The 13,650-nt window shown below is 35.8% G+C and overlaps 1 protein-coding gene across 8 annotated transcripts in view; it reads left to right on the top strand.

The window, feature by feature from the left end:
- The window catches only part of RELCH (RAB11 binding and LisH domain, coiled-coil and HEAT repeat containing), an 89,644-nt gene that overhangs the window by 10,036 nt on the left and 65,958 nt on the right, over positions 1-13,650 (top strand). For 6 of the 8 annotated variants that reach the window (XM_037156395.2, XM_037156396.2, XM_037156399.2 and 3 more), the window contains exons 2-5: positions 3,680-3,769; positions 11,454-11,528; positions 11,638-11,693; positions 11,794-11,907. In XM_037156395.2, coding sequence (XP_037012290.1) covers positions 3,680-3,769; positions 11,454-11,528; positions 11,638-11,693; positions 11,794-11,907 — 335 coding nt within the window. The remainder of the gene's footprint in view (positions 1-3,679; positions 3,770-11,453; positions 11,529-11,637; positions 11,694-11,793; positions 11,908-13,650) is intronic. The other 2 variants (XM_037156397.2, XM_037156398.2) reach the window with 1 other exon arrangement.

Consider the following 13,650-nt stretch of genomic DNA (forward strand, 5'->3'; position numbering starts at 1 on the left):
AGGTCAGTATAATGACCCCCAGCATTAGAGAAGAATTGATAATCAGAAGATATAAATGGGAGTTTTGCCATTGACAGATCTCTTAAGACTTATTTTTAATTTAAGTGGATAATATAATAAAATGTTTATGTATAACCTCAGGTTTTAAGGTAAGGTAGATTTCTTATCTTTTTATTCATTAAATTTATATACTATGTATTTCTTTATTTTTTACCATGACACAGTTTTTTAGGCATGGTTCAATAAATGACTTTTACCGAAAGAATTAGAACTTAATTAGTTCTTATTAATTAGTAATTAATTGCTTGATATTATTTTTCTCCCTGTATTTTAATTGTGAATTGGGTACTTTCAAGATATTTTCAATATAAAGTATCGCCATTATGAAAATTATTAAATGTCTTTGGAGGAAATATATCAAAATACATACAAAAATTCAAACAATACAGAATATGTAGTGAAAAACTTTAATTCATCTGAGTCCATTACTATTAGTAACTTACTGTGTATATTTAGAAAACAGTGCATATATAAGCATATACAACATACCTATGTGGATTTTTACATCCATATGCTTTAAAAATGAATCTTTAATATTTCACTGCACCTTTCTGTCAGTGACCTGCTACACAGTGGTCGTTTGGCGAATGTTTCATTGAGTTCACTGACACTCCGTACCTGCCTGCCAGCAGCTGGTTGGTTTTTCTGATATATTAACTTTTAAAGTGCTATGTAATTTCAATAAAATACTACCTTTTCAAGGGCCTGAGACTAATTTTTTAAACTATTGTAAAAGTTCATTCTGTCATCGGTACTAAGGTATTAGGAGTAAATATAAATAAGACGACTTAAGTATTGATTTATAAAATCGGACCAGTTAGCATCCTGTGATGAAAGTCCCTGATCATTCAGTTTCTGAGTTATGAAATGAATTACTATTGAGAAGTTACACAATCCTGTGATTTGAAGAAATGCTGGTGTATTCACATTAGCATGTGGTAGCTTCTTTCTTAATAAAAGAAGTTAGTTTTTTCCAAACTCTTCATTTATATTCGAGTATTTGGCAAGGCATTTGTTTGCTCTGGAAAAAAATTATGGCTGCATCTAAAGAAGCATATTTAGCTTGGAGCTATAATGTTGCCTTGTATTAGTTTTAAAATCCAAAGTACATTTTATTTACAAAATCTCTTATAGGTTAGTCCAGTAAGTTTAAATTACTTTCTTCCGTAAACAGTGTTTTCTTCTGACATGGTGGAATACGTTTTAATGAATTAGGGCATTAATTTTATTACATCATAGTTACTGTTATTTAAAAAGTATCAGAACTCTTTTTCTTAGGGAATATAAAGTCATTGGCTTGGAACTAAAAAAAGTTAGAGTATAGTTTTCAATATATTGAACTGTGTTTAATAAAATTAAATTGTTTTCTTTCCCCAAAGACTTTCCCTACTTCATAGATGATTTCTTTCAGAGTATAATGGAGTCATAATGTGTAGTGATCAAATAGGCTGTAACCTGTGCCTTTGTGTGGGATTACAAATATTACAAGGAACAAGAGAAAGAAATATTAGAAAACTAACAGATGGATCCTTAACATAATAAAAAATACTTATCTGAAATCAAACAACAACATCGATACTTAACATTCTGTGAAAATCAGGACTAAAACAGTGAGGTGTATAGTATTACAATACCAGAATTTTGGCTGATGCAAGTTCACCCTGTTTGGTGCACATGTTCTAATACACAGGTTAGAGACTTCAGAATAGCTAATGAGTAGCTCAGGCATGTGACTAAGCACAGAGAGTACGGTACTTAAGTGGAGTTTCTGGTTCTGGCAGTAATCGCCAGATAAACTAATATATCAGGAAAGTCAAGATGTTGATACACGGTCGAAGAATGTGCATAGAAAATTCACACACACGTCCAACAGGTAGACGGCCAATGTACTTTTCAAACAATCAAAGAGATGCCTAGTTAAGATAGGAGTGTATATAGTATGTTAGATGGGTGAGACTAAAAATAATAACTGGCCACTGCTATTATGTGCCGCCGACGGAACTCAGATTGCTGTGTGTACTAATGAAGAAGTATGTATCAGTAGCCTTAATGATGTGGCAGATTTTCACTGTATGTGCTTTATTTTTAAAAAACTTCATATGAATGATATGTATTCATTCTGTTTTTATAAGAATATCTATACAGGCCCTGGCTGGTATAGCTCAGTGGATTGAGCGCGGGCCTGCGAACCACACGATCGCGGTTTGATACCCAGTCAGGGCACATGCCTGGGTTGCAGGCTGGTTCCCTACAGGCCAGTTCCCAGCAGGGGACACACGGGAGGCAACCATACACTGATGTTTCTCTCCCTCTGTCCTTCCCCCCTTCCCCTCTAAAGATAAATAAATAAAATCTTTAAAAAATTAGGAAAATTAAAAAATAATTTCTATACATACTTAGACATGGCAAAAAGAGTTCATAAAAAGAATATCTAAAAATGAACATTTAAATGATATCTGATCATATCCCCAGTTTTAGTGGGATTGGGGTAGTTTAGTTTTCTATGCACCTTTGTTTTTTATAATTACTTACAATATGTATATTATATTAGAGGGGAAACCTCTCATTTATGGTGTGCTATAAAACTTTGGAGAAAAGTGGTTAGGTTAACATTTTCGAAGAATGAACATTTTTAGGTACTATGTAGTAATCTAGGAACTCCATTTTATAGTGGATCATATTAGTTATTTACTAGATAGGTATATTTGTAGGCCGGCGGTTTATTTCGGTCTGCCATTTTACATTTTCACCTATTCAAACGATGTATAAATAAAAAGCCTCATCCATCTTGTGTTTACTATGTCTTTTGATCCTTTTTTCTTACACCTGATTGTGGACAGTAACCTGCTGTGCGGATTTGCAGTCTGGCAGCAGTTACCATCTAGGTTTGCATATATGTCTCCATGCTGCTCACACAAGGATGAAATTGCCTAATGACACATTTTTCAGTTCTAGAATTTCCACTGGTATTTTTTTATAGTCTCTATTTTTCTGCTAAGATTTCATCTCCTTTCGTTCATTGTGTTCACGTATTCCTTTACTTCGTCAGCATAATTATAGTTATTTTTAAATGTCAGTCTACTCATTCGAACATCTGGATTATTTTGTGATTGGTCCCTGTTGACTATTTTCTCTTGAAACTGGCTCACATTTTACTAGTCGTATGTCAAATAGTTTTATACTGTATGGTGGGCAGTACGAGTATTACTGTTGTGGAGACAGGATTCTGTTCTGTGTTTTCAAACTTTATTATTATTTTTTTGGTAAGAAATTATCTTGTTGGACTTAATCTGCAAACCTTTGGACAGCAGCTCAAAATTTTAATTTTTTCCTCCCTCCTTCCCTCCCTCCCTTCCTTCCTTCGAGTTTAGATGGGCTGGTTGCAGTATGTACTGTGTATGCACTCACTGTTCAGAAGTTACCCAGAAATTTGGGCAGGGAAACATGAGGTTTTTTGTAGTAGTTTAATTGGCATGAGTATTTTTACCTTAGTTTATTGCTCTAATAGAATTCCTATATCTTAGAATCATAGTTTTATTAACTGGAAATAATTGTAGGAAATTGATTTCCACTACAGTTTGATAAATCTGTTCACTGTTTACTTTCCTCTTTATTACAGACAGAGCTGGGAGCATCAGTACTCTCGATTCTTTAGACTTTGCAAGATACTCAGATGACGGTAACAGGGAAACAGATGAGAGAGTGGCAGGTGAGTAAGATCATAAAGACAGATTCGGATTCTTTGACGTTGCAGAAATTATGAACTGACTTGAGGAATTCTTTTTCTTCTACAATTTGGTATGTTAATATAATTATATAATTATATAATTGTACAAAATTACTTTACTAATTTATTGGCTGCAGGGAACATCTCAGCCCCTAACATTCTCTTCCAGTGGTGCTATGTCTGATTATGCACTCCTGCAATTTCCTGAGTTCTCACAGCCAACAGTGTACGACCATGTAGTTCTAAACCTGGTGTAAAACAGCTTTAAGTTAGCCAGATTGTAGTACTAAGTTAGTTGGGCCTCAGCTTTCACATGCCTTTGATTCTCCAAACCAGGGCTGATATTCAGATATTGTAGACCAGTGCAGCTCTATTAAAATTGATTCAAATAGTTTAATACTGATTGTTGAGTAAAACTTTGTCTTGAGTTCCCCGGGTATTCCCTGTTACAGCATCTCTCCAGAAACTTCTGGCTTTCCTGTGATCCAGAAAAGAAAGGGTTAATGCTTGGTACAGCAGGGACCTCCAATAAGAAGACCAACAAGTTCTTTCTGGTTGCTTGGTTACTCATTCTAGTCTCCGCCCCCTGCCCACCCTCCCTCTAGTTCTGCCTTCTAAGCATCACCATTGGATCTGGAGAGGCCTCAGAAGACCAATTTGTATCTGTTCTGCCAGTTGTATTCGCCTGGGGTTCCCCCTGGAACTGCCAGTATGGCAGTGCTGGTGGCTCTCTAAGTGTCAGCTGTCTGGTAGCTTTCTGCTGCCTCAAAACTGTCACTGTCATTGAAGTCATTCGTGAGCGCCTTGGAGGAATTGTAGGTTTCACAGGACATCATTTAGGTATTTTAGTATGTCTAATTAGGCTGGGACAGAGGGGGGATAGCAGATAGATACCAGTTAAGTATTTTGATCTCCGCTACAATGGTGGGCTCTCCTGGAACAAGAGAGATGCCTGTGGAGTCAGGGAACACCCACCATACGGATTCTTCTCTTGACCAACGCTGTTGGATTTTTCTTCCATTTACTGGGACAAGTTTGTTAAAACCTACTTGTCATGGTCATTTTGAATAAAACCAAGTGCTGATTAGGACTTGTTGCATTTCCGTCCTCTCCCGGAAACTGAGGCACGTAGAGGGACCCTTTAGGACTTCGGTGGCAGAAGTCCTAGGACTGACATGCTGATGGCCCGGCAGCAGAGCCCACTGTTCGCTGTGCCGCGTGCTGTCTCTTAGGAAGGAGGAGGTTTGACCTGAGGAAAAACGGTGTTGCATTGTATGGTTTTTAGTCTTTGCTCGAGAATGAAGATACTGAATATTAAAAACCTCCAAGAGTATTATATGAGTTCAGAATGACATAATTGGTTTTAGTTCAACAGAAGCTGAGGGAAGATTCAGCAGTATAAGCAATAGCAGCACCATTTGCATGGTGAGGCGAGTGGAAGGGCTTACTGTGGTTCTGCATATCAGATCACGATTCGTCATAAGCATTATTAACTGACAAGTGTTTTAAAACAGCAAATCACATCAGTAATATCTAAAAATTCACAAATCAAATGGAAATTATTTGAATGACTTTAGGACTGATTTATCCTACTAAGTATTTTAAGTAGCATGTTATATATAATTATATAGTGAATATTATATATTATATATTATATATTATATTAAATATTCACTATTTTATATTTTATATAAAATAGTAAATATTTTATGCTTTATATTTTATATTACATTTAATATATTATATATTAAATATTCAACACATGGCATTTTAGTTTATCAAGAGTAACCAGATGCATCTAGTTTTACATATTGTATTATTGTTCAAATGGTCCCATATTAGAAAATAACTTCTACCCAGACATTGGCCATCTAAATAATTTTCTTTTTTGCATTTGAAAATCTAAATTTTAGATTTAGTCAAATTTAAGAGACTCATCATTCTCATTATTTAGGTATTTTAGTATTTCTAATTAGGGGAAGCATTATTGATTTAGAAGAAAATGTCATGATCAAAAAACTAAGAATGAAATGTTTTAAGTACATTATAGTTTTCACCACTTTATTTATTTATTTATTTATTTATTTATTTATTTATTTGGTAGTTAGTTATATTTTTTTCAAGCAGTTTGTTGAAAAGAGCTTGTGCACAAGGGAGCTGACCAGAAAAGAGGAGTCTCGCTCCCCAAGGGGTTCTTGTGGATGGTGGCCTCAGGGGCCTTGGGGTGGCGTGGCGCTCAGGCACGAGGATGAAGTCTGGTGTTTCATGGTTGTCATCTGCCGGTGGTCAACCCAGGAGTTTGCCATGGTCAGCGGGCTGTGAAGTAAGGAACCACCAGATCTCAGCAGGAGGTCAGGGATAATATCGGCTTTCTGGTGTGCTGCAGCGGGAAGCTTACCTTTTATTTTAAATCTAGGGGTTCTCCTCGGTCTCTAATGTTGGGGACATAAAGTAATGCATGGTTACTCTGTGATGCCCGTATAGAGATCCATGCTGTCTTTCATCTTCATTGGAAGAAGGAAGAAAAACACGTTGTTCTCAGTGAACAGCTTTCAGACTTCTAGTGCTTTTGTACTGTTGCTTTTTATTGAATCAGATGTGTGATATGTGGGTGAAACTTTACAAAACAGTTTTAATTAATCACAGTTTCCATTTCCATAAAGTGACTCTTCGCTAACCATTGGAAGTAACTTAAAAGCTTACATCAAAAGACCAGTAACCCCAAAGGGTAATTAATTATCCTGCCTTCTGTCATTGGATCACATATACATCTAAGAGAAAGAAAGTACAAAAGTCTCTGCATTATTTTTCTATACCGGTCTTGGGCAGAAGGAGGTTACAGGTAACACAAGTCTTGTTCACTGGCCCACCATGCAAACGTAGGGCATGCTCCAACCTTTAATCTTCTGTTACTGTTTATCAAATGGTAGGTACACTTGCTTTCAGCATCATTCTTACCATCTTTTTCCTAAATTTAAAAATCTGATGTTTTTCAAGTCCCTATAGTGTTCTTTTAAAAAGGAAGAGATCTGTAAATGAACAACTGTTTATTGAGCGCCTGCTCTGTGCACCTCTTAACTTTTGAAGTTTTCTTCATATTATGATGGCCATTCTTTCGTTTAGGCACTTTGAGCATCTACAGTGTGTTAGGACTATGTTATGCGCTGGATATAAAAATATACAATAGGTAGTTTTTACCCTCAGGTTATGTCTACTAAAACATGTCTATATCTCTAATGCAAACAAATATTCAGTACTTTGGAAAATTCAGTTATAAGGATCTGTCTGAGGTTCACATGATCCATCTTTTAGCATCAGAGTCTCCGGCTTTATTTCTTCTCATATCTCTACCTATTATTGTATTCTCTAGTTCACGCCTTAACTTTTATGTTGGGATCTAGGGAACTACCAAAACTACTATCTGATTTGTGGGAAAGACACTCAATGCTGGTAAGATCAGTAATGTTTCAGATTTATTATACATGGCATCAAGTATTATGCTCAGTCATTCAACAAATATTTGAGTGCTTACTCTGTATTCAAGGTATTATGCTGTTCCGGGGACAGCAGTCAACAAAATAGACCAATGGAGGCTTTCTGAAGCTTAAACAGACTGTTAGACATCCTCAAATAGCATTCGGACTCTGGCCTGTGGGGATAACCTGCCCTCTGTCCTGGGTAAGAAGCAGCATCAGTAGCCCTCTCATTGGTTAGCTATTGGCCCACAGCCTACCCATCCAGCTTGACCAGGTTTAAATAAGCCTACTTGTCTTTCTATTATATATTTCTCCCCTGGTATGGTACTTTTGTTCTTCTTATATTGAACCTTAATTAAATCTTACTTACGATTTTTCTCTGATTTAAAATAAAAGAAATAACATCTTACTTTAAAGGCAACAAGCCTTTACTAGGGTTTTAGGTTGTTGTCATTTATCTGATAAGTCATAAAGATCTGAACTAGGATAGAATGCGGACAACTGAGATGAATGGTTATGTAAAGGGTCCCTCAGGGTTGGAATCATTATGGCTTGGACTTTTAACTAATGTGGAAGGAAGCACAAGGGGTAAGTGATGGGTACACTCCAGGTTTCCTGTTGGGTCAGCTGGGTGGGTAGTGGTACCGTTAATGAGAGAGATTGAAGGGGTGGAGGGAGAGCAGATTTGTCAGGAAGAGGGTGAAATTCATTTAGATGGGATTGAGTTCAGAATTTAGGAGGCATTCAAGTGGGTGTGTGCAGGTGGTGATTAGGTAGGTCTTTATCTTGGGGAAATGGTTTAAAGATTTCTGAGTCCTCAGAGATGGTGATAGAGAAGACCATAAGCATGGATATCATCCCAGTGGAGCTGCAGGGTAGGAAAGGGCCGAGGATATCACGCTGAGAACCAGCAACTTTGAGATGAGTGATGGAGGGATCTGTGTGAGAGAGCCCGGGAAGGGGGAACTGTAATGGAAAGAATTTTTTTTCTTTTGAGTTTTTGCGATGATTATTTTCCCCGTTATGAAGACTGTAGAAAACTAAGTATCTCCAAACTGTGGAGATTGCATCTTGCTTGTACTTACTTATTTCTCACTATCTACCAAGTCATGCCTGTCTCAATTCTCTAAACCCAGGAGGGGTGCTGATGGTACTGTTTGGGGGTTTTCGTATTATTTTAGGAATAGATTTTTATCCTAACTCGTAGTCTTAAAAATTTTTTTTCTTTTCCTGGAAATATTTGTGGGATAATAAAATAAGTATTAAAGCTGGGGAAGTGGTATTTTATTACGAAGTTAAATTACTCGATATTCAGAAGAAAAACAAAATCCAGTGCTTGAAAGAAGACAATCTTATGTCTGCCATGAGATGGTAGGGTTTGTGACTCCACCCTGTTGGTTCGAACTCTTCCAAACTGAACAGGGACAGGAATGAAAAATGCGCGACTCATCAGTGTTACAAGAAAGGTCTTCCAAAATAATCTTTTGAGTTTTGTGCCAAAAGGAGCTAAGACTAGCAGATATCTCAAGGTACTATTAGTGGTATATTAAATTAGGGCATTAAGCAATTGATACTCTTTTTTGCTTCGCAATGTAACATTTCACCTTTGGTGTTTCCATGGTCAGTGGTACATCTCCCAGGTCGGGAGAGCATGATCTGTTAGCCCTCAGGTGCCCTTGATATTACACGAGCACTGTCCAGCCCTGGTTGGGAAATAACTGTTCAACTAGTATGGAGTTGCTTATACTGACTTGCTCATTAATATTTTGGTAAGATTGTTATATGCACTATTAGAATATACCTACGTCTTTGCAGTTATTACTTTAGTTCCAGTGAAATTGCATCCAGTGGTGCTGGGCTTCCAGAGGGTTGTTATGGTGGAGTGAGCAGATGGCTCATTGGTTCCTACAGTGCTCTTTAAAAACACCCTCAGACATCTTAATAGAGAACTACAATATTTTAAACATTCTTGAAAGTTGTTTGGTACAGTGTATCTTTTTACATGATGGTTAATTTTGAGCTGTAAGCCAATACTTTTTAATAAAGAAGAGACTAATTCATACATATGTAAATACAGCTGTTCAGACCTCTCTTGTGAAACTTGCTCATGTAAATGCAGTTGACTGATCGTACTGTGCCTTTATGGAGATAATACTATAGCTTCAAAGATATGCCACTGTCTTTTAAAGTGTATATTGTATATTAAGAAACATGCAGCAGAGTGAATTCATTTTGATAAGCATGACCTGTTTCAAAGCATTGGTAACTTCTACTGACATTTGGCAGTGTATATGTAGATGTGCATAAAAATGGAAATTCTTGCCGTCTGACATGGGTTTTTCTGGCTTTCTGTGCCTTAATCATTCATTGTTTTGCTCTTGGTCACCTAAACTTGCACCAGTTGAATTTCAGTTTTTTCATAGTTTGTGTTTGAACCATGTTTTGCCTTTTTTTTTCCCTTCATATTTCTGTCTCTGGTGCAGGGCATTTCTGATCTGCAATTGTTCTATAATATGTATTAGTAAATTGTGATACTAAAAGCATAATATGTACACTCATTTTACTTAAGGTATAGTTAAGTATTTTTAAATCAAAATCAGTTACCTTGTGTTTGAAAATTTAAATAAATAAATAAATCAACCTATTCGGTACTTACCTTCCATTCTAAATGTGTGCAGTTTAACTTTTAACACGAACTCTTAAGAGTTTCCAGAAGTGTACGTTTTAGGGAAAATATTTTAACTTCGTTGCACAGAAATGCTTGCAGATCAGCATTGCTGACGACCAAAAAAGAAACAGTACCTCCATGCCGTCCGGTTTTAGTTGTGCCTCCGTGTGGTTGCTGTGAGATTCTGTGCATCAGAACAATTGGCCTTCACGTACTACATGCCATTTGGCCACAGCTTACGTTTCAGTGAAAATACGCAAACTGAGTGAATCCTGATTTTTCCACATATTTTTATAGCTTTGTTGTCTCTGATAGCATCTCATTTGCCATTCTTTTTCTGTTTATTAGTCAATCAGGGAAAAAGTGCAATTTAAATTTTTAAATTTGCTAGTTTTTATTCGGAACTGTTTAAATACTATAATTTAAAAAAATATTTAGTTGTGACAAAGACCATTTAATTTTCCTAGAGGCTTACGTCACTGCAATGGCTTTGTTTGTTTCTTAGAACAGTGTTCATATATTTAAAATAGAGTTCCCGGTTACGATACATACAGTTAAGTCTTGCTCAGGGTGGAACACTGTTAGAACCAAATTTAAATGTTTCTTCAGTATCGGTGTTTATCTTACAATCAGACTGTACCAAAAGGAGAACTTTTTGCATTTCATTAGTACCTCTTAACATAAAAAAAACACCTGTTTGAAGAGTTATCAGAAATGTTGAAATTCTGAGTAATTTTAGTTAGTATCTGTAGATAACTACACTTTTAGAATTGTACTCAATCTTTTGCTTTAGAATTATCTTAATTAGAAATTAAAAGACAAAGTATTTCTCCCCTTTGGTTTAACATGAAATCTAAAATACACCCTTAGAAACTTTTAAAAAAAGATACATAGTTAACATATCTCTACTTGTTTATAAACATCATACGCTTTTGTGTGGAAAAATGTATAGGCTTCCCAACATTTGTTGAATATTTAAACTACGTTCCTTCAACAATTTGATGAAGGCATATATTCACTAATATTTTTATATATTGATTTATAATACTATTTAAATAATGGTTTTAAAAATACATTTTACTTTTTAACCCTAAGATTTTCTCTATTTGCTTGGACTTCATCTAATTTTTATCTTTTCCCCTAATATTATATTACCTGAGAACACTTCATTGCATTTCCTTTCCTAGAGTGTAACAGAAGCACCCAGATTACTAATGTGTTCATTTACCTAGATGAGAGTATGCCATAGATTTTATTTTTAAATAGATCTCTTCCTTGTCAGACAGCTAGAACATTTTATCAGTAATCCCCTGGATTCTAAAACTATGGAGAGCATTCACCAGTTTGCTTGCAAATCAACTCTGCTGCATGCGTTCACGAGTTTCATAAAGATTGCATGCTTTCTGTTTTCAATACAAATTGTATTTTTTTTTCATACCCATCCTTGCTTTTTATTTTTTTATTTTTGTTTCCCTTTTCTTGGTTGGATGCCTGTGTGTGTTTATTCCAAATCCCTGTCCAGTCCTGGAGTTTGAACTACGGAAAGCCAAGGAGACCATTCAGGCCCTCCGAGCCAACCTGACAAAGGCTGCAGGTGGTAATACGTAAAATTTTTTTGAGACTTTTCCTTCTTTGACAATGTAGAAGTAGCTGAGATATTTTCAAATGTAAAGTAGTAAAATATTATTTATATTTCCTTCCACCAGAACATGAAGTTCCTTTACAGGAACGAAAAAATTACAAATCAAGTCCTGAAATTCAGGTAGGTGACTAACAGACCCAAAAGTATCTTCCACGTAAAACGGTAGCATGTTTATTGAAGGAGGAAAGCTTAACGGCATTTTATCTTATCTTGCTTCCAGGAGCCAATCAAACCTCTGGAAAAGAGAGCTCTAAACTTCTTAGTCAACGAGTTTTTATTGAAGAATAACTACAAGCTTACATCAATAACCTTTTCAGATGAAAATGATGATCAGGTACAGTTAACATTTTTAACTGATTTATTTCCTTCTTAACTTAAAATGTACTTAATTTCTCTTTTATCTTGTTTCTTTAATTTTTTAAAGTTGTACTGAACTTCTGTAAGGCTAGTACCACACAGTATTTCCATGCCTACCCAGTTTAATTCTATCGACTTACAGGCTTCTTTTTCCATAAAGACTTCTCGTTTTTTCTAGGTAGCGTTTTATAACTACCTAGTAACTATATAATCTGCTCAAGTTTTTATGTATTTATAGGATGTGCTGGGATTTTTCCATTTAACTATACTCATATTTATAAAAACTTCTTTAAAAGCGCTGTAATAGTTAAGACGATAAATAGATAATAGCAAGTGCAAGGATATTTTGAATAAGTGTGAATACATAAGTAGTATCTGTTTTAATATGAGCCACCTTTAGAATGTCATTATTTTTCTGATGACAATTTTTTGTTATTCTATTACCATTATCCCAGTTTTTCCCCCTTTGCCCTCCTCCGCCCAGCTCACCACCCTGCCCACCCTGCTCTCACAGTCCATCCCCACACTGTTGTCCTTGTGCACAGGTCACTCATACGTGTTCTTTGACTACTCTCTTCCCCTTCTTTCCACGAGTATCTCCTTCCCGCCTCCCCTCTGCTCACTGTCAGTCTGTTCCATGTTCCGTGTCTCTGGTTCTGTTTTGCTGGTTTATTTTGTTCAGTAGATTCCAGTTATAAGTGAGGTCATATGGTATTTGTTTTTCACCAACTGGCTTAGTTCACTTAGCATAATGCTCCCCAGCTCCACATGTGCTGTTGCAAAAGGTAGGAATTCCTTCTTTCTGTTGCATAGCATTCCACTGTGTAAACGTCCCGAAGTTTTTTCTGATAAGCTCTCACAAGCAAAGAAATGATGGCTTGTTTTCGTGTTATCTCTCAACCCCGTAATATTTTGACTTCTCAGTGCTAATGGATTAGTTTGAATCTTGCACGTTAGGAAAGTAAATACCAGAGAGTTTGTTATTTAGAAATCAGGAGGCCATCATTTTAAATCAGGTGTATTCCATTAGTATGAAATACCCCGTGGTAGTTGAACAAAAGTAGACATGCTCAAAGGGAAATAGCAGTTCAGTTACTTCCTCAGTTATTCTGCGTAACATCTCTACATAACATTTTACAATAGTTCTACATAAGATTTTACCATATCAAATCCACAACATGGATTTGGTCAGGTAAAGTACTGAAGATTTACATGACTTCAAGATATTGTAGTCAAAACAGTCTTATTGGCATAAAGGTAGACAAATGGATCAATGGACCATAACAGAGAGTGAAGAGATTGACTTACATTAGGTGATCTTTTGATTTCTGACAAAATGCAAAGTAAATTCAATGCAGAAAGCGTAATCTTTTCTAACAATTGATGCTGAAACACTTTGATATTGATATGCCCACCAAAAATGAACTTCAAATCATACCTCACACCATACACAAAAATTAATTCAAATGAATCATATATTTAAATGTAAATTCTAAAGCTGTAAGACTTCTAGAAGAAAACAGGAAAGATTTATTGCAACATTGGAAGGTAGACCTTTCCTCTCTGATGAAACACCAAAACCGTGGTGTTTTTCAACAAATTTGCTCTCATCAAAATTAACTTCTGCTTTTTGAAAGCCACTCTGAAACAAATGAAAAGATAAGCCATAGATTGAGTGAAATATTTGTAAGTAACTTATATTTGTGAATATAAGTAACAT

Source organism: Artibeus jamaicensis, unplaced genomic scaffold, assembly GCF_021234435.1.
Source record: "Artibeus jamaicensis isolate MK-2021 breed Jamaican fruit bat unplaced genomic scaffold, CSHL_Jam_final contig_354, whole genome shotgun sequence".
NCBI lineage: Eukaryota > Metazoa > Chordata > Mammalia > Chiroptera > Phyllostomidae > Artibeus > Artibeus jamaicensis.